The sequence below is a fragment of the Paramisgurnus dabryanus genome, chromosome 4 (assembly GCF_030506205.2).
Source record: "Paramisgurnus dabryanus chromosome 4, PD_genome_1.1, whole genome shotgun sequence".
Lineage (NCBI taxonomy): Eukaryota > Metazoa > Chordata > Actinopteri > Cypriniformes > Cobitidae > Paramisgurnus > Paramisgurnus dabryanus.
Window position 1 is genome coordinate 24,820,789 of NC_133340.1, and position 21,513 is coordinate 24,842,301.

General features: G+C 36.6%; 2 protein-coding genes across 9 annotated transcripts in view; both read left to right on the forward strand.

The window, feature by feature from the left end:
• LOC135786139 (ovochymase-2) overlaps positions 1 to 7,085 on the forward strand; it is a 28,465-nt gene extending 21,380 nt beyond the window's left edge. Inside the window, exons 19-25 of the mRNA XM_073814601.1 lie at positions 759 to 983; positions 1,526 to 1,696; positions 1,783 to 1,895; positions 2,802 to 2,896; positions 4,527 to 4,807; positions 5,292 to 5,452; positions 6,581 to 7,085. Coding sequence (XP_073670702.1) covers positions 759 to 983; positions 1,526 to 1,696; positions 1,783 to 1,895; positions 2,802 to 2,896; positions 4,527 to 4,807; positions 5,292 to 5,452; positions 6,581 to 6,772 — 1,238 coding nt within the window. The 3' untranslated portion in view covers positions 6,773 to 7,085. The remainder of the gene's footprint in view (positions 1 to 758; positions 984 to 1,525; positions 1,697 to 1,782; positions 1,896 to 2,801; positions 2,897 to 4,526; positions 4,808 to 5,291; positions 5,453 to 6,580) is intronic.
• A 313-nt stretch (positions 7,086 to 7,398) lies between these two features.
• Positions 7,399 to 21,513, forward strand: part of fam13a (family with sequence similarity 13 member A) — a 57,847-nt gene continuing 43,732 nt past the window's right edge. For 6 of the 8 annotated variants that reach the window (XM_065295334.2, XM_065295338.2, XM_065295337.2 and 3 more), the window contains exons 1-3: positions 11,068 to 11,329; positions 13,942 to 14,151; positions 18,552 to 18,729. In XM_065295334.2, the coding sequence (XP_065151406.2) occupies positions 11,068 to 11,329; positions 13,942 to 14,151; positions 18,552 to 18,729 (650 nt within the window). Of the gene's footprint in view, positions 7,613 to 11,067; positions 11,330 to 13,941; positions 14,152 to 18,551; positions 18,730 to 21,513 lie in introns of those variants that run through there. The other 2 variants (XM_065295335.2, XM_065295341.2) reach the window with 2 other exon arrangements.

A 21,513-nucleotide genomic window follows, 5' to 3' on the forward strand; every position in this document is an offset into this window, starting at 1 on the left:
TACTTGGCAGAGGTTTGATCTCGTTCAGGCCTTGCAGGTGTTTTTTATGATCGCAAAAATGTCAAGCTTTTGTCTGTCATCTCTGTTTCCGACTCAAACTTAATTCTACGTTAATATGTTCAGTTTAATTCAGTACATTATCTTATTTTTAAATTGAATTAATTAAACTGAAAAGTAACTCGCATTACTTTTTAAAAAAGTAACTCAAATATTAATGTGTACATTTATAAAGTAATGCGTTACTTTACTCGTTACTTCAGAAAAGTAATATTATTACGTAATGCGCATTACTTGTAATGCGTTACCCCCAACTCTGCTTACAAACACTGTTTTGCTTTAAAAGACATATTAGGAGTTCAGATGCATGAACTGGCATGAATTCTTGTTAATTTGCACTTTTATCAGACTCTTAATGGATTCTGCCAAAAAAACATGTATTTCTGGATGGCCTGAGGCATGGGCCTTGGAACCTTTAAATGTGAATGGGACAACTACATAGCAACGCCCTGGTGGCAAGCTCCTAAAACCCAATGTCATGCTTTTTTCAGAAATATATAAATCTACATGAATTCAGTCATCAGTTATTGACATAGCTCGATATTAAAATGACACTAACGATCTTCTGTGTTGAATATTGTACGATCTTAAAGGCATAAAAGCATTTCTTTTCTACCGTATATAATAGGTTGTGTTATAAACGACAATATTTTATTAAGCGCCATGTCACTTTTTTGTCATTCCATCTTTTACTTCTCCAGCCATTATTGGTTGCGGTGGATACTTCACCAGTCAGCAGGGGGAGTTACAGTCCCCCAATTGGCCCAAAGAATATCCAAACCAAGCTGTGTGCACCTGGACTATCAACATTCCTTCTGCCAAGACCATCTATATTGAGTTTACTCACTTTGAACTGCAGTCGGTTAGCCTGCTGGGACAGTGTGTGGATTATCTGGAGATCTTTAATTCCTCTGGGTTATCAGAAGGTAAGAATATATATATATATATATATATATATATATATATATATATATATATATATATATATATATTAAGACATATTAATAAACAAAATCATTTGATTAGTAAAGACTGAAATATTTACGCATTTTCTCGTACCGTCTGCTTATTGCATCATAAACTATTTCTTACAGAAATAGTTCACACAAATGTGACCTTGTTTGTGATAATATCATTTTTAGTGATTAACTGTTTTCTACATAGAAAGCAGACGACTCTGAGCCGGATCCGCACCAAAGTCAGCCGCTCTGGTGCAGATCTGGCCCGGAGCTGGGATTAAATCATCCTAAATAATGTAAATAACATGCTATGTATATAACCTTGACATCTTTAATATTGATTGAGTAAATTCATGTCAAAGAAATCAATAAGTGAAATCAAACTTTGATGGTCCCAATCTCATAATTAAGACTTTAGCCTGGATTTCACAGGCAGGGTCACACATTTGGAAATTCATTCATAATTTTATTATTATACCTTGGCCTTGTGGATGACCTTTTTTGTTTAGGCAAATTCTGCGGCATTGTCCCACCATCTCTAAGTATTCATGGAGAAAGAGTCACCATACGCTTTCTTAGTAACGCCGCTGGGCAAGAAAAAGGTTTCCGGGGGTACTGGACCACCGATCCCGATGTTATTCCAACCATACCACCCAATCCATGGAATGACATAATTATCAGTGAGTACTTGATATTCAAGACACGCAGTATAATGTTGATGAGGAATTATGGGTAATCGTGGTTGTTGTTTAACTCTTTTTCATAGCTTGGCCTAAAGTTTGTGGGACTCCAGCTATTGCCCCCAACGCCTCTGTTAGTAGGGTGGTGAATGGTATTGATGCCAGACCTCACTCGTGGCCATGGCAAGTGTCCATGCAGGTAAATATGATCATTATACACAAACATTGATCATTCAGATGTAAAATAACTGATGATGGATTATAGCCATTGTATACAGTCAGTTAAATAAACAACATGCCGAAGCTCCAAAAAGCACATATATCCATCAATAAAGTAATACAATTTGATAAACGTCTTCTGAACTAAAACAATTAGGGCTGTCAAAAGATTATTCGCGATTAATCGCATACAAAATACAGTATATATTTAGTTCGATTTTGATAAAAATAATAAATACATAAATAATATTTTTCTTAAATTCATCCTTGTATATGTATATTTATATATACATAATATTAACACACAGTACACACACACACATATATTATGCAAACACAAACTTTTATTTTGTATGCGATTAATCGCGATTAATCTTTTGACAACCATAATTGTGTTTGCATAATATATGCGCGTGTGTACTGTGTGTTAATATTATGTATATATAAATATACATATACAAGTATGAATTTAAGAAAAATATTATTTATGTATTTATTTTTTATTTTTATCAAAATCAAACTAAATATATACTGTATTTTGTATGCGATTAATCACGATTAATATTTTGACTGCCATAAAAACTATACATTTGTGAGAAATTTCTTTTATATTTTGCGATTATTTAGTGATCGATACATAGCATATTAATAAAAACACATACAGTAGAGACGAGCGGTAAGTGGGAATATGGCAGTCAAAATCTCACATCAAATCTCATTGGTTCTCTTGTGTCTCGTGACTAGTTGTCATTCGACACGCGACACACAAGAACCAGTACGATAAGAAATTCATTTTCATATCTGTCTGTGTAAACTTTTTCTTTAACATCCCTGATACTGTAATGCGTCAACCAATCAGAATGTCATGTTTGTAATTTACCTTTAGGTCCGTCCATATGTTTTCATACCATTCCAGCATGTTTGTGGAGGCTCACTCATCCATGAGCAATGGGTGCTCACTGCCGCTCAGTGCTTTATACAGTAAGACAAATGCAGCTTCTCGTGTCCTCTTCTGACTGCTGGTGTATTTTAATATTTGGATACTTTAGCCACACTGAAAATGTATACATTTCATCACATTAGTAATATCTTAACCTAGGTGCATCTGCAAATATATGATACTAGACCTTTCTTCAAAACTAACTACACTTTTAGAGCCATATTTGCAATTGTAAATTGTTTTAAAGGGATAGTTCACCCAAAAATGAAAAAAAAAATTACCTAATAATTTACTTAACCTGAAGCCATCCTCGATGTATATGATTATCTTTTTTCGGACAAACACAATCGGAGTTATATTAGAAAATGTCCTGGCTGCTCCAAGTAGGGGTGTAACGATTAACCGTGCAAATGCGCGTTTTCTCAATGAATTACGGTGAAATCCCAGCACATGCAAAAGCCAGGGGGCGCTCTCGTGCAGAAACACCCTTTGTGCCACAGAAGAAGTAGCATCACAAACGCTATTCCAGTAAATGTCTACAGGAATATTTATATCGCTGTTTTTCAAATTGTTTCATGTATTTTCATGATAATATAGATTATTTTAAATGATTTTGTTTAACGAGTGTTGCTTTTTTAAAGCACGTTATAAACGACTCTGACTCCGATTGATAAGGACTTCCTACTGACCAAATGCCGTAGTATACGCACAAGCTGTGCATGAAACACATAATCGCAGCCTTACGATTCAGATTCGGTTTCAGACAGGCATTTTTAATGAGGAACGCAATTAATCGTTACATCGCTAGTTCCAAGCTTTATAATGGTAGTCAATGGTGTTTCTGATATGAAGCCCAAAATAGTCCATCCATCCTTTACAGAAGTAATCCACATGGCTCCAGGGGGTTAATAAAGGCCTATCGATGCAATTCTGGAAGAAAAATATCCATATTTAAAACAAAATAATTAGCTTAACAGCCGAAGCGAGTTCGCGAGATGAAGTTCACATTAATGTTAGGAATAACTCATTCCCTGACAGTTTTTATTTATTTTTATTAATTTTTTTGAAAAGTTGCCTGCCAGCTTTTTTGTGATTTTCACAAAAGTTTCACAAAATGCATTCTAGGAAAATTTTCTTTTAAAAATATATAAACATATATATCAAATGAAAGAACAGACCCTCTGCTTTCAAACAAACAAACAAAATGGTAAAAAAACTTTTTTTTCTCTGCTTATAAACTCTTAAATATGGGTATTTTTCTTGGCTAAAAGCTGAAATAATTGCATTTTTGTGCAGGAATTTTGTTAGAGATCAGATTCAGAACGATTATCAAAACATACACAGAGTTTAAAATTAGTAAATAATTTTTTTGCTTCAGTTTTTTATAAATGGGGTAATCGCTGTATTACAGATTAACATAAAAACTCATCAGGAACACCTTTTTTTATGCAAATGTTTTCTCTTAATTAACGAGATAACTCTTCAATGGCGGGGAAAGAGTTAACTGTCGATATGTAAACTTTTGTTTATTATTAAAAATCTTACAAACTTCTTTGCCTATTACAATCTTATTAAAATAAGTACATCTTGGTTTGATCTATTGTTCTCTAAAAGTCAGTCAAAACTTTGTTTTTGGAACCATGTCATTATTTTACCCATTTTCTTTTTTAGATATTCGTCTCCTAATGTTTGGCAGATGTGCCTTGGCAAACATCACATGAACTCTGGTTTGGACGGTCCCACTGAAGTATGCGTATCTGTCGATGCAATAATTTCTCACGAGGACTTCATCTACCCGCCGAACAATGATGTCACAAATGACATCGCCCTGGTGCGACTGGCAAAACCTGTGACCATGACACCCCAGATCAGCCCTGTTTGCATGCCCAATCCTGAGTCCATCATGCCCGCTGGGCATATTTGTTATGTAACAGGCTGGGGTGATGAGAAAGGTCAGGAAAAACGAAGACCTGTTTATCCATTGGGTTTATCCGTTGTTGTCATTACCTCATATGGAAAGTCTATTGCGAGGGCGATTAAGATGCAACAATATTGAGCCCCTTAGCTCAAAATATCCCACAAATAATTTATTAAAGCATGTTAAAATTGCCACTATGTAGGTGTAAGGAAAAATTTGCAGTTTTTGGGTGTGTCCTTTGACAAATGAGCTGATGAAATGCAAACATTGATCGCCATAATGGTGGTTTCTTGAAATTGAAACTTAATTGTATATAAGATCCCCTTCTGACATCACAAGGGGAGCCAAATTTCAATGACCTATTTTTTCACATGCTTACAGAGAATGGTTTACTAACACTAAGTTACTGGGTTGTTCCTTGTTGATAGAACCACTGGAGACCCAATTCTAGCACTTAAACATGGAAAAAGTCAGATTTCCTGACATGTACCCTTTAATCTTGTATGTTTGACCACCAGGAAGTTTATTTCCCGTGGTGGCACAGAAGCTAAATCAAGCCTCCCTTCCCATTGTGCCGTATGAGACGTGCAGCAAACCCGAGTACTGGGGGCAGAGCGTCCAACCCTCCATGATCTGCGCTGGTTATGAATCACCTGATGAACTCAAGTCTGCTTGCAAGGTATAAAGTTAGACCTGACTGAAAATACCCACTGTGCTTCTTATCTAGCTAAACAATCAAGATCATCCAGATTCATTAAATAGTCTGCAGTTTGTGCTGGTCTATTAACAAAACCAAAGATATTGGATATAACAAGATATGGCAGTGCTAATGCTACAGTATGAATGGGACGAAATGCAATGCTCATTATGGTGGAAGTCCCGCCTTCCAGTTAAAAGAACCAATTATGTCACGTGAGGCGCTGGACAACCTGTGCGCAGTAGCTGAAACAAATAAATTCTTTGGTGCAATTTGAGCTTAAGTTACGTAATGGTACAGTTGCTGTCAGGTTTAATTGTTGATCAGAAATTTGTTGTTTAATTGTGATTTTAGCACATGATTTTGGAAATAAATCCGTCTTTTCGCAAATGATATTACACAGCAGATGAAAATAGTCCCCTTAGTAACTTTTAATGGCAGGAGACTATTTTCGGGCACTACGTAATATCACTACACCTGCTGCAGCCATGTTACGGCAGCAAAGTCCTTGATTATTACGCCAGAATGAGAGTATAGTTCCTAGCCATATCTGCTTAGAAAATCGCAACTTTAAATTTTCTGTCAGTCTAAGTACACGATGTAACTACAGAAGAGTCAAGTTTTAAATAGGAAACTTATCGAAACTCTTTGGTTATTTTTAGCCCGATGCTAATGGTCTAAGCTATGCTAAAAGTGTTACCGCCAGACCCGGGATCAGCTGAATGGATTCCAAAACGGTAAAAATCAAATGTTTAGGGGAGCTGGAAAATGAGCCTATTTTCAAAAAAAAGTGTGTGCCTTGAAGTAGATTCGACTTTAGTCTTGCATGAACTGGGAGTCTGCGTTGAAACGTGGCTGCCTGGCGCGACTTCCCTATAAAGGGACTTTGACGAAACTAGCACCAACCAGTCATGGAAATTCATGCCCACTGTCCTGGGTTTTTACAGGGGGTAACGCGTTCACAATGAGCACATGATAAATAATCAACCTAGCGTATGATCTCATGCCAATCTAATTTGAATTGCCCTTCAGCTGTGTTAATGCTTAACTAGAAATGCGAGAAAATATTCAAACTGTAATTTGCCTTCCCCTGTCATTACCTTCCATCAGGGTGACTCAGGTGGGCCGTTTGTGTGCAAGCAGACAGGCAGTGATTGGGAAGTGCACGGCGTGGTGAGTTTCGTGCCTGTGGGGTGCATCATGGATAAGAAGCCCTCGGTGTTCACTCGTGTCTCGGCCTTCAATCACTGGATAGAGGACAATATCAAGCGGTACATCTATGAGAACACGCCGACTAGTTGAACCACAAAATTCTGAATGGAAAGACGGGGGAAACTCTTAAGAGTAAAGGTGCTATATGATGCCAAAAAAGAGACCATTTTGGGCTGTAGGGTTCCATAAAGAACCTTTTTAAGTGTTTAATGCACTTATGAAGCGACATAAGAAAGGACAAATGGTTATCATCTCACCAAGAGTGAAAGAAGAGGACAGATTTAAAAACATTTTGTACAGAGTTGTAAAGCAAATTTGTAATGACATTTGGTGAATAGTTTTTCATTCCTTAAACTGTCGAAACATTTTTTTGTTAATGCATAACTCAAAACTTTTTAAAAATCTGGAAAAAACCAATAATAAAATACAAGTATGTCCATGCTTTCGACTTGCAGTGTATTTATTTATATGTAAAAACCTTGAAACGTTTCTATTTAGTGTACTGTAGTTTCATTTGATTTATTAAAGGAAACAAAGTCCCCCCAGCACTGAAAAGTTACAAAATGGTAATTGATGCCCCCTCCCCTCATTTGCCCCATGTGGAGAGACTTTCAAAGGTTTGAGCCAGCTGGTCACGTGACTCACAAGACCAGCCAATCGGAGTGCGGGGCTCAGATTTCATCTGGTGAGGAGTCACTAAACTCCACTGAGAAAGAGAGGGAGACCGAGTCTAAAGTTTTCGGATAAAGCATCCGTTCACGTGGACCAAAGATGGACTAATGAACACAGGGCGTGAAGACCATCGTAGACTTCATCTCGGGATGTTAAGGAGACTGGAAGAAAGGAAGAGAGAACTTTAAGGAATTCATCATTCTTTACTTTCAGCCTCTTCCTGGAAGGAGAATGGGGGCTGGAGCTATAACCATCTGTGTAAGTAAAAAGTGATTCCTTATAAGGGAGAGGAACCCGGAGTCAGCCAGGGATTAAAGACAGTCAAAATGAGAGTGTTTACATTCATATATTATGGAGCCACTGCATCTTTTGTTGCATCTTAGAGAGCTGGGTGTCATCTTGGGGTTAAAAGACACAAGATTAAAAGATGTCATTCCTATCCGCAAGCTCACAATGTCTCCAGTGTTGGGTAAGCTTGGAAGTGACAACATCTCCCTCCCTGCCACCCAACAACTTCATAGTGTCTGAAAAAACTTGCAGCACATGGAATGAAAAAACTTATAAAGGAATTTAATGGTTCAGTAATATTAGTTGGTAGAGATAAACTTAAAAAAAGCTTAGTTAGTGAGCTTTCTACTATATATTAGGGATTCTGCAGCTGTTGCTAGTATGTCTTCCTACTACAGTAACAGTACAACCATTTGTTTTCAAGACCACCCATAGAAGGTGTGTGTGTGTATGTGTGAGACATGAACAAACGTGCCAAGACTCGCTTGTCATCAAACCCTCATGGAGCTTGAGAAATTTAGCAGAATAAAATGCTGATTTTTGGTTTAAAATGAAAATATTTGAAGTTTTCCTGTAATTCAACTACATTATAAGGGGGAGGACTTAAAGAGCCATTCTGACTTCCTTTTTCCCTCATGTTTTTAATTTGCATTTCTTAAAAATTTGTGTCATTAATTATCATTAACTTAAAAACAAGTATAAAAGGTAAAACACCCAAATGATCAGTATCAGTAATTGGTATCACTCCTTAAAAAATCGGCAGAGAAATTTGGTATCAGTGCATTTCTAATAATTAAGTAACATTGTACCCTTACTATATTTTTTATTACTAGTTTGTGAATTACCAAAATAAATTGTATATGTTAATGTACATGTGTGTGATCTTTACTCGTGAACTCTTATTGTGTGGGTTGAGAGGGGATTTCTTGGACATCTGCTTCTGTCATGAGTTGAGTAGCTCAGACAGGCTTATGTTCTTAACCCAAAATTTACACACTACACGAAACCTTAGTTAGCATAGTTATAGGATTCAACTTAATTCAGGTGTTTATTATATAAATCCTTTAATCTGGGTAAATGAATTATGGCTGTGATTTGTACAGTGGGGTTCAAAAGCATATTACCACATTTTGATTTTATACATTTAGATTTTTAACATAATCTACATCTCAAGGGTTTGTGTTGTAACCTACAGTGCCACACATTGTTTGATTACTAATACCGGGTACGAGCTGATTATAAGTGTGTATATTTATAAGATATGCTTATTGGTCCAACGTAGCTTTGCTAAAAGTATATTTGGTATATAAAGCAGCCAATTAGAAGTCGAAAGCAAGCGAACCCTTTTTATTTTAGTGATGGGCCGCTAACAATCTCTGAATACAATTCACTCTTGTGCTCTTGCCTCATTTAGAGAAACTTTGCATCTCTGTGTTTGTGACACAGTACAAAGAAATGAACTGCGCTTTGATGTTACAAAGAGTTTTCCGTGAAACACGAAAGACTTTGATGAAGTCAGTGCCAACAAAGTGTCAAACACTCACGCCATTATATGCATTTCACCTAAGTTGCAGCATCAAAATGGGCTTTCTTAAAGTGCTTTCAACGTTATTTTTTAACCCAAATGACTACATCAATACTGGTGCATAACTTCTGCCAATCAAATCCATGTAGATTTGATTTACGGTGACATTTATTGTCGGTCGCTACCATGCATTAATGAATTATGTTATTCATGAATGCCCTACTGAAAATCCAGCTAAGACCAGCATAAGCTGGTAGTTTTAGCTGGTTAAAGGTGGCAGTGGTTGGTTTAAGCTGGTCCTCCCAGCCTGACAAAGCTGGTTTTCCAGCCTGACCAGCTGAGTCCAGTTTAAAAAGTGACCAAAACACAGCCACACCAGCAATACCAGCTAAAACCAAGCTGGGAGACCAGCTAAAACCAGCTTATGCTGGTCTTAGCTGGATTTTTCACTAGGGTGATTTCAAATAATACAGTTCCCCTCTTTGGAAAAGTAAAAAAACAAAAAAGCTCTGAAAACATGTAATATTTTAAAAGTACTTTTTGTATTTTTTTTCTTTCTCTTCTTTCTTCACTGGTAACATATGTGAATAAAACATCTTGTTCATGTGGCATTGAGCAAAATGTGATTTTTGTATTTAATGTCGTTATTCAATCAATAGACCATTTCAAATGATGTAAACAACACTGGTCCAGAAACACTTCCTGTTACAGTTTGTGACAGTTTTTTTTTATTTCACATATATCATTATCTTTAAGATGTTTGTTTAACTTCAGTTAATTCAGGTTTGTTCTGTTGGTTTATTTTATCCCAACGTTTATCTAGTGTTAAAAAACGGAACCAGTGTTGTTTACATCTTTTGAAATGGTCTATAAAAAAGAATGATATTATAATTATATATATTATGATATAACCCATAAAAAAAAATCATATTTGGAACAGCTCTCTTTTAATGGTAAATATATTAAATGTTTTGATGTCGGTAAATAATTAGTAACATTAATGTTTTAATTTTACTAAATACTTTTAATGTTACTAATCCAGACCTTATTTCCGGTTTTGAGGTGGGAAAATAGCTTAAATCCGAGTTGCCTGAAACGCAGCGTGACAACGGAAATCGCGCTGACGCAAATTATCCCAAACTGATTATTTTGAAATTAACCTGGCAAACAAAAGCAAAGACACAATAACGACACTTTTCTTTAAAACCGAGTCAAGAAATCGTAGTGATCTGACAGGTGGGTGTGGCCTCCGACTAAACTGCGCGTGAAACCTGCACGTTCGTTAAAAGCCTTTAGTGAGTTTGCTCAGTTTCAGTGTTAGTTGAGCTGTCTGCGGTAATTTTTGGGTTTTATTCGTTTTCCTGCATACGCTTAATTAAAATTTTATATTGGGTATTATATGTGAGGTGTGTTCACGCGCTTGTCGCGGTACTTTGATGTCACACGTCGGTCGGTCTGCGCAGCTCTACGTGTTGTGTTATTTGCATGTCCAACGGTTTTTTCTAAATCATGCACTCTGTAGCGTTATCATCACAATCGTAATGTTTACTTACGGGAAGGCTTTTCATACAAAGGGTAAATATGTGTACTCACTACCATTATTACTTCCTGAATTCATAACATTAAGAAATTCATCATGTACTGTAGACCAATAACAAACCGGGTTGTGTAATCACAGCTGAGCTTTATACTATCAGCTGCTAGCTTAAGTGTGTTTCTTAAGTGTGTGTGTGTGTTTCCTCTCACCTGGTTACAGGTGCATGGCAACCCTCCCTGACGTAGACACACATACACCAGACTTTCTCCCTCCTGTTTCCTGTAGCTGTCAGTTTCACACAGCGAGCAGTGGGAAAAAAGTCTTCATGGTTGACATCGAGGGTTATAATAGTGGGTATTCACGATGCAGCCCGTCAAAACAGTGGATGTGGTTGATTGCTCTTTTCTCTTCTGTTTTTCGAAGCACCACAAGTCAGCGGTTCAGATTAAGGAGGATGTAAAGAGGATGGTCCAGTTTCCCATCCTCAAACCCTCTCTGGCAGCTACATCCACGGGGGGCAAGAAGATCTTCGGCGTTTCTCTGCTGGAGTTGAAGGATCTGGGGCTTGTCAAGGAAGGTGTACCCGTGGTTGTCCGTAGCATGGTGGAGTACCTTGAGAAACATGGTGAGTGAAGGCATGATGCTTTGGATTGGTGGTTTAGGATTATCTCGGGGTTTAGGATTTCTAAGTGTTAGATCTGGCACGAATGGTGTGAGGTAATCTGATAGGAGGATAGCAATAAAGAATTAAAAGTAAAGTAACCTGAGTGTTTCCGTGTGAGCAGCTGATAAGATTGTCATGCCCTGGCCTGCTGTTTACAGTCCGACAGGATCTGATATAATTGTTATAGGCCAATGGACCATGTTCCTGTATGATTTATTTGCATTTATGATTGTTTTTAGGGGTGGGGAAGAGTACATAGTAACAAATAGCAGAACTCAATGTTTTGTCCTCCTTTATAATTGTTGTTATTTGAGCCTTCTGTATTGTTTTTGTATTGAAAAAAATGTAAATTAGCTTTTTATGAAGCGACTTGATCAGTCTGTGCGAGAAAATGAACTTTTTTTACAACGTTTTTCCAGTAATCCATACCTTGGTTTCTTTTAACCCAGCGTTAAGTCAAAAAGAAACAAACTCAGTCGTTGGGTTGATATAAAGGTATAGTTCACCCATCACCCAAAAATGAAACTTCTGCCATCATTTACTCAGCCTCATGTTGTTACAAAACTGTATAACTTTTTTGTTCTGGTGAACACAGAGGAAGCAGTGGTGACCGGTGACATCTATTTCGAGGGCGCACGATGAGAAGCTTGTCACAACATGTATTTAGCCCATCATGTGTGTGGCTCGTCATGCCAAAATATGTGTTTGGCGCATCATGTAAACCATGTGTATTGTCAAAATAAGTGCCTGCTGCACACACATCCTAACTGTGCATTCACACCAGATGCGGCAAAAACGCGATATTCGCGCATAGATGGATGCTTGAACATTTTGAGTTTACTCGCTTCACGCGCGTGAAATTCACATCGTGGTAGGGGCTTCTGTGACTCCGCTCGATTCCTGTAATCATGTCACTGCTAGAGCAAGCTCCTGATTGGTTAACGCGACACTGTGCTTCACGCTTACCGTGCTTCAGGATGCCTATTCGCGTCTTTGCATTGACTTAACATGTAAATCACTCGTGCTTGCCGCCTCGTCTGCGTCTGGTGTGAACGCACAGTAAGGGTTTATGATAAAAGTGGCGCTCATGTTTGCCAGATACTCAATTTATTTCATGTTTAATTAGAGTTTAGTGTTAAAGAGCACCTATTTCATACATTTCATATATTTCAACGTTATTTTGTGTATTTGGTATAATACAATGTGTTCGCATGGTTTATGGTTAAAAAACACATCATTTTTTCACATACCGTTCATTTTTGTAGCTCCAGACCATTGGTGCTCTTTAAGCTACTGTCTTGCGAGTATTTTGTGAACCTATGTGTCTCTCTTATCATAAACCTTTTTGACCCGTGTGTAGCAGGCGCATATTTTGACAAGACACATGATGCACATGGTTCACAGGATGCAACAAACATATTTTGAATTCGCACCCGAGATGTCACCAGCCGCCACTGAAAGGAAGATATTTTGAGGACTGTTTGTAACCAAACCGATCAGAAGCCCAGTTGACATTTATAGTATGAAAAACAACACTGTGGAAGTGAATGGTGCCCCAGATCTGTTAATATTTTTCTAAATATCTTTCTTTGTGTTCATCAAAACAAATTTTTATTTGACCTAACAATGGGTTTAAACAACCCAGCATTTTGGGTTGAGAAACAGGTTAAATTACAACCCAGCGGGTTGTGTTTGTTCATTTTTGACTCAATGCTAGGGAGAAATTACCTAAAAGGCTTTATGCCCAGCTGCACTACTTCCTGAACTTCAGCCAGCTCCTTGTTTCCTGTCTTCCATTATTGGACAAACTGATTAATCCAGGTGTGCCTGACCTCAGTAGTCACAACAACAATAATCAGACACACCTGGATTAATCAGTTTGTCCAATAATGGCAGACAGGAAACAAGGAGCTGGCTGAAGTTCAGGAAGTAGTGCAGCTGGGCATAAAGCCTATTGGGATCAACTTGTGTATGGATTAATCAGTTCTTGTCATGAATATAGCCATAGATGCTGGAATGATGTGAAGAATAAAGAAAGAAAGATCATGAGAATATGTGAAACCAGTATGTAAAAACCAGCTCAGTCATTTTTTGTGATCAGATAAAATCATTCTTCATAAAGTAAAGAACTTTTGGTAAAAAAATATAACATTAATATCTCCAATATTGACTGAGGATGGTCATGTCAAATATTGAATTAGATTATGAGCCTGGATTTCACAGACAGAGTCTCACATAGTTTAGTCAGTGGATGGTATCTTTCTGTGTTATGAAGAGCTAAAGCTCACAAGATGAAGTAATACTAGATCTCCACTTGATGGCGCTACCAGTCTTTCACATTTCAGCCCAGTTGGTCTCTGCATTGGGCCTTCAACGGAGCATTTTGTGGTGTTGTGTCTTTTAATTTCAACTTGTGAACCTAGATAAATACCATGACTTAAAACGATCTGTATGGTTTAATAAGTTCAAGTCATGCGTACTAAACCACATTTATCAGATCCATTGTAAAAGTGGTTTGGTGGTTAGGCCTTAAAACTGTAAGGCAGACTCGCTGAGCTTTGTTTCTCTCTCAGGTCTTCGTCAGGAGGGTATATTCAGAGTAAACGGCAGCGTTCGGACAGTAGAGACCCTGCGGCAGAGGTTCGATGCTGGGGAGGAAGTTGACCTGCATCGGGAAGTGGATACCTTTGCCGTAGCCAGTTTACTCAAGCTGTTCCTGAGGGACCTACCAGAAGGTCTCATCCATCCCTCCATCCACAATCCTCTCATTCAACTTTCTCAAGGTCAGCCACCTTTAGACTTCACATGATATTGTATCCAGTAGTTCAAATGAAAAATCGAATCTGTGTTGTCATACACTTACTATGGACAGTCGGATTATTCGCAGAGGTGGACACTACTTAAAGGATTAGTCCATTTTCTTAAAAAAAATCCAGATAATTTACTCATCACCATGTCATCCAAAATGTTGATGTCTTTCTTTGTTCAGTTGAGAAGAAATTATGTTTTTTGAGGAAAACATTGCAGGATTTTTCTCATTTTAATGGACATTAATAGAGCCCAACACTTAATACTTAACTCAACACTTAACAGTTTTTTTCAACGGAGTTTCAAAGGACTCTAAACGAACCCACACGAGGCATAAGTGTCTTATCTAGCAAAACGATTGTCATTTTTGACAAGAAAAATACAAAATATGCACTTTTAAACCACAACTTCTCGTCTAGGTCCGATCCAGCGCGACCTAATGTAAATGCGTAGTGACGTAGAGAGGTCACGTGTTACATATATGAAACGCACATTTGCGGACCATTGTAAACAATAACACAAAGACATTAATTAGTATCAGTTGACATACAACAACGTAGGAACGGTCCTCTTTCAACACGCTTGTAAACACTGGGGCGTAGTTTCGCGTTCGTCCTCTATGACCTCTTGACGTATTGTGTGGGGTCACGCTGGCGCATCACGACCGGACCTAGACGAGAAGTTGTGGTTTAAAAGTGCATATTTTTTATTTTCTTATTTTGGATGACATGGTGGTGAGTAAATTATCTGGATTTTTCTTTTAAGAAAATGGAATATTCCTTTAAGTATTTGTTATTTTCTACATAAAAGTACATTTTCAAGTATTCATATTTTATCAGTGTTTTTCTTTGGAAAACATATATTCCAAAGCATATTATCATAATTTTTAACCCACTACATTTCATAATTTCAAGTTTTTTGGTTTATATTTAATATTTAAGTACATTAAACATCTAGTATTTTTTTACTTTTACTTAAGTAAAAAGTACTTTTGTACTTTTACTCAAGAAAAGAAAAAGTACACAATTTTTATGAATTAGGTATTAAATCAATTTTAATATGCAATATAAAAGGAATACACAGTATGATTTTATGCTTTAGAATGTAGTGAACATTTTTGTAAAGTACATTTTTTCCCAAGACAAACACTCTGATAAAGCACAGATGCTTGGAAAATTTACAAGTAGTGTCCACCTCTGATCATTGGTGACCCTGAACCAGTCGTAAGTAGCACTGGTATATTTGTAGCAATAGCCAATTGTATGGGTCAAAATGATCTATTTTTCTTTATGTCAAAAATAATTGGAAAATATTAAGTAAAGATTTTTTGGAAATTTCCTACCGTAAATATATTAAAAAATGTATTTATCATTAGTATTATGTGTTGCTAAGGACTTCATTTGGGCAACTTTAAATGGAATTTCCTTAATATTTAGATTTTTTTGCACCCTTAGATTTTTTAATAGTTGAATCTCAAACAAATATTGTCCTATCCTAACTAGGGATGCTAAACAATTAATCGCGATTAATCGTTAGCAGAATAAAAGTTTTTGTTTACATCACATATGTGTATAAACTGTGTATAATAAATATGTATATATATAAATATGAACACATTCATGTATAATTTTAAGAATTTTTTTTTTATATATTAAGTATTTATATATAATATAAAGTATACATAAATATACAAATGTATATACACATGTAAACATTTCTAAAACATTTACATGCATGTGTGTACATTTATTTATACAAAGTTATTACACACAGTTCACACACATATATGATGTAAACAAAAACTTTTATTCTGCTAACGATTAATCGCGATTAATCGTTAAGCATCCCTAAATTCCTAACAAACCATTCATCAATAGAAAGCTTATTTATTTACTTTCAGATGATGTATGAATCTCAATTTTAAAAAGTTGACCCTTATGACTGGTTTTGTGGTCAAAGGTCACATTTGGAAAACCTGTTTGGACAAGATACCTTTAATTATTGGAGGGGATTAATAAGTAAAAATAAATATTTGAGTTTTGATGCCTGGAAATCCAGTGACTTACAATAAGGGCTCATTGTATCAACCTTGTAACCGTAAGGCTATCATGTATCTATGTATCATCATAGTCTAAATATACAATGCATTTAAATCATAATACCAAAGTAAGTCATAGGGATGTGCATTTATGTCATTTTTTCATTTCGATTAATCCATAGGTCTGAAGAACGAGTACTCGATTAACTGGGGGCGGGGCAATCAAAGGGGCGGGGCGTACACGTCATGGTGAAAATGAGAATATTTTCATTAAAACACTCAAATAAAACTTAATTTTGAAGAAACTTTGACAGAACAATGAACACATACTAGATTCCTAATTAATCAAATGTTTTTAACAGAAACCTCTAACAGAAAAGCTGCGTGATGAAGTGAAACTAAAGGGTTAATAAACACAAACCGAAGCCCTTTCTATTTGACGCACTCTGCATAATATTAAGCCTTTATACAACATAAATGTACAACGTGCATCTATCTGCATAAAATGCAAGACTTCAACTAAGGTTTCAACCAAGTTATCTAAAAAAAAAGAAAGGAAAGTTTAACTCCCTTTGTGGATGTGCATCATAAACGGCGCACTTTTAAACACGTCCAGTCAAAGCTCAAGCTTCATAACATTATGCAGCTTTAAGTGTTTTGCTATCATTTTAGCGTTTAGCTGTGTCGTGTCGTCCTCTTACCTCAGTCAAGATGTAATGGTAATGCTAGTATGGCTCTCTGGTATCTCTTGACATTTGATGTTTAAATATGAGATGATAATCCATTGAACTTTTGACGGCGCTGTACATTTTGCACCTGACTGACTGTATTTCCGAAAATCACGACATCCTTTTAAACCATAGTGCCTCAGTGATGTGAGGTGTGACCGGCTTCGCGGGCTCGCGGGCTGCGCGGATCGGCGGGTTTCTGCGGTGCGGTCGCGCGGAATTATCTGTTTGTTTTTGAATCACGCATGGTAATGTTACTGATGTCATACGTCGGTCTGCGTAGCTTGACACGACGTCAAACACGCATCTCCAGACCCAGTCTTTACTACCATATGCGCTCGTAATGCTAACCAGACATCCAAATGCCGCCATATCCACAATAAATAAATTAATAAACCCACATGATCATCGTTTTCGTGATCGATCATCGATGCCACGTTCGAGTACTCGAGCAATCGAGTACTCGTGCCCATCCCTAGTAAGTCAGGGGTGTTTAGTGCCATTTAACCCACTAAGCAAATATTTGGGTTAAAGTTACTTTGGTTCCACCTTTAGCTCATGAGTCAATTTGAAGCATGCGAGAGTCACAGTCCAAACCAGATGCCAAACACACACGCATATGTACGTCACCATGTCTTCTATAGTAATTTATACAGACCATATATCATGCATATATGGTACTCCCATCTTTTCACTGCTAATAAGATTATCTGCGTCTTTTCACCCCAGCTTTAGAGCTCTAGGAGGGATTTTGGCTTGTGTATGGTGTAAAATATTACAATCTTTGATAAACAACATTTTTTGTTGGCTAATAGCCAATAGGTGCATTAACAGTCTGAATTTGTCAACCGCTGTGGATTGATGCTGTTTCAGTTTCAGAAAACAGCATGGTCCGGTCTGAAGATTTGATAAAGAAAAATCCTAATGTTATTACATATGCCGTTTGTGTTAGATTTGGTGCATTGCTGCATCTCCCTTGCTGTCAGTTTTCCAATCTCCATTAATTTGTGGCATGTGCCAGGCACTATACTTTCCGCGGATGGCACTTGTTGAATGTCACAAAATAGGATCAAAAAAACACATTCATGTCGAGAATGTTATGTGCGGGTGCAGATAGGGTTGCACAGTTATTAGGCACATGTTGCCATGCATTTCACGTGTAATAAATCTCGGCTGAATTCAATCTTGGACTTCATGTTCCTGTTGAAATCATTTCCAGGTAGTTTAGATTTGGTCCCGATATACGGTACATGCAAACTTGTTGACATTTTAACTCTGATGGATGTCTAGGGACTTGGGAATGTGATGAAAACCATGCCACTTCACACATACACACTACAGCTGTCACCCTTCCCCTAATTTGTAATTCTGAGTCAGCTTTATTCACTTCCCCATTTACCCTTCACCCAAAATAATCCTGGTCCTCACTTCCAGTTTTTGTTGTTTTGCTTCATAATTATTTTATGGATAGACATTGTAAAATGAGAGGGGAACAGAAAGCAATCCTGACACGAGTCAGAGTATCCCAGTTATTTTGTAAAACTAGCCATGTTTTCTCAAAGCCATGATTTGATTTTATTCAATTTTGTTGTTTTTCTCTGATGTTCAGAATGCAGTGAAGATGACTTCTGTAAAGACGTGGGTGAGCTCCTGTGCAAACTGCCACAGATTCACTACAGTCTCCTGCAGTACCTATGTCACTTCCTGTCCCGGGTAGAGCAGGAACATGAACATAACCGAATGACCGCTACCAACTTGGCCACGGTGTTCGGGCCCAACGTCTTTCAGTGAGTCGCAATCACACACGACATATATCCCACTGTAATGATAATTATGTCATAGATGCACACACATATCATTGCAGATGTGTGGACTGGGTGTCATGTTTTCAATCTGATCCCTGATTGGCTGTCTGTGTAATGCCGATTGCTTAGCGCTCGGATTTCTAAGGCACTCTTCGCACGACCCCATCTGACCTGCAGCCCTAGTGTATACTTTAAATGCACTTGGAAGGATAAATGATATATGATATTACAAATAATGTTATGCATGCAGTCTTTATAAATAGACTGCATGCAAACGGGCTATTTATATGATCTGCACACATAAACTAAAAAATCAATCATTAATAAAGCCTGTTATATCTTTTAAAGCTCCAGCAATAAAAAATGTGTACTCCAGTAGAGGGGGCCCAAAGTCAAGGTGGAGCCCCCCAGCCCATGTGCATTCGCAGAAATATCTCTTGCATGCTTTCTATGGTCGTAAATTACAAGGTTGTTATTTTCAGGCTCAAAAACACTTAGGCCGATTATTCACAAGTGAAAAGCCCTAAGGGATAACAGCCCCCCATCTGCCCCTACAGCACATACAACATACATACCGCGAATTCAGGATAACCTTTATACAGAAGGAACTATGGATACATTTTAAACTGGCTGTAAAAATGTTGTGTGCCACCAGTGGTATAATGTATAGAATAAGATAAAACGCAATAAATTATTTAAAGGGACAGATGCCCACATTAGCTGCATTTCCATTGCCTTTAAAATTGCGCAAATTGAAATAGTGAATTAAAATTGCGCTCAATGGAAACACGACAATTTCGCAAAAACTCCCATATATGGCAAAAAGTTTTTACATTCAGGTGAGGTGGTTTTTCAGACAATTCAAACAAGAAATATATATAAAAACTAAAAAAAATTATGTTTTAGTGGCATAAAATCTTTTAATGGAAACGCAGTCATTTCGGACATTTTTTTATAACGCTTTGTTTTGCACAATTTTTTTTATGGGAACGCAGCTATTAAAAATGCACTCAATGGAAACAAAGCAATTTTGCCATTTACAGTATGGCAAAAACTTCCATATATCCCCCAAAAGTTTTTATGTTCAGGTGAGGTGGTTTTTCAGGCAATTCAAACAAGAAATATATATCAAAACTGCAATAGAAATGTTTTTGACTTTTTGTATAACAGTCACATGATCATTCTTTAAATATGGTGCGGTATGTTTAATGTCATTTGCATGTCTGTCTGCACAGCACTGTATGAAGTCGAATACACCCGTCGGAATGGTTTTTGGATTTATTGTGAAAGAAACAAAATTCTGTTTTAGTGGCATAACATCAGTAATAATAAAAAAAACGCTGAAGTAGCTATTAAAGTAAATAAGAACAGAGGCTAGTTTAGTCATGAGTGTCAATGTTACTTTATAATACATTAGCAGCATTTTCATTGCCCTTAAAATTGCACAAATTGAAATAGTGAACAGAAAATTTGCTCAATGGAAACACAGCAATTTCGCAAAACTCCCATATATGGCAAAAAATAATTTTTTGTTCAGTTAAGGTGGTTTTCAGGCAAAGAAATAAAAAATGACAAAATTATGTTTTAGTGGCATAACATGTTGTGTGCAATTTTTTTATGAAAACGCAGCTATTAAAGTAAATAAGAACAGAGGCTTTAGTCATGAGTGTCAATGTTACTTTATAATATGCACACATTAGCTGCATTTTCATTGCCCTTAAAATTGCGCAAATTGAAATAGCGAACAAAAAATTTACTCAATTGAAACACGGCAATTTCGCAAAAACTCCCATATATTGCAAAAAATTATTTTATGTTCAGTTAAGGTGGTTTTTCAGGCAAAGAAAAAAAAATATATATATATATAAAATGACAAATTATGTTTTAGTTTTGCACAATTTTTTAATGGGACGCAGCTATTAAAAATGCGCTCAATGCAAACAGCAATTTCGCCATATATGGCAAAACTCCCATATATCCCAAAAATGTTTTTATGTTTAGGTGAGGTGATTTTTCAGGCAATTCGAACAAGAAATATATACCAAGCTGACAAAATTCTGTTTTAGTGGCATAACATCAGTAATAAAAAAAAACCTAAAGTTGTGTGCAATTTTTTATGAAAACGCAGCTATTAAAGTAAATAAGAACAGAGGCTTTAGTCATGAGTCTCAATGTTACTTTATAATATGCGCAAATTTGCTGCATTTTCATTGCCCTTAAAATTGCGCAAATTGAAATAGCGAACAAAAAATGTACTCAATGGAAACACGGCAATTTCGCAAAAACTCCCATATATGGCAAAAAAAAATATTTTATGTTCAGTTAAGGTGGTTTTTCAGGCAAAGAAATATATATATATATATATATATATATAAAATGACAAATTATGTTTTAGTTTTGCACAATTTTTTAATGGGAACGCAGCTATTAAAAATGCGCTCAATGCAAACAGCAATTTCGCCATATATGGCAAAACTCCCATATATCCCAAAAATGTTTTTATGTTCAGGTGAGGTGATTTTTCAGGCAATTCGAACAAGAAATATATACCAAGCTGACAAAATTATGTTTTAGTGGCATAACATCAGTTAATGGAAACGCAGTCATTTTGGGCTATTTTTTGTCGACATTTAAAAAGTAACGCTAAAGTTGTGTGCAATTATTTTATGGGAACACAGCTATTGAAGTAAATAAGAACAGAGGCTTTAGTCATGAGTGTCAATGTTACTTTATAATATGCACACATTAGTTGCATGTTCATTCATT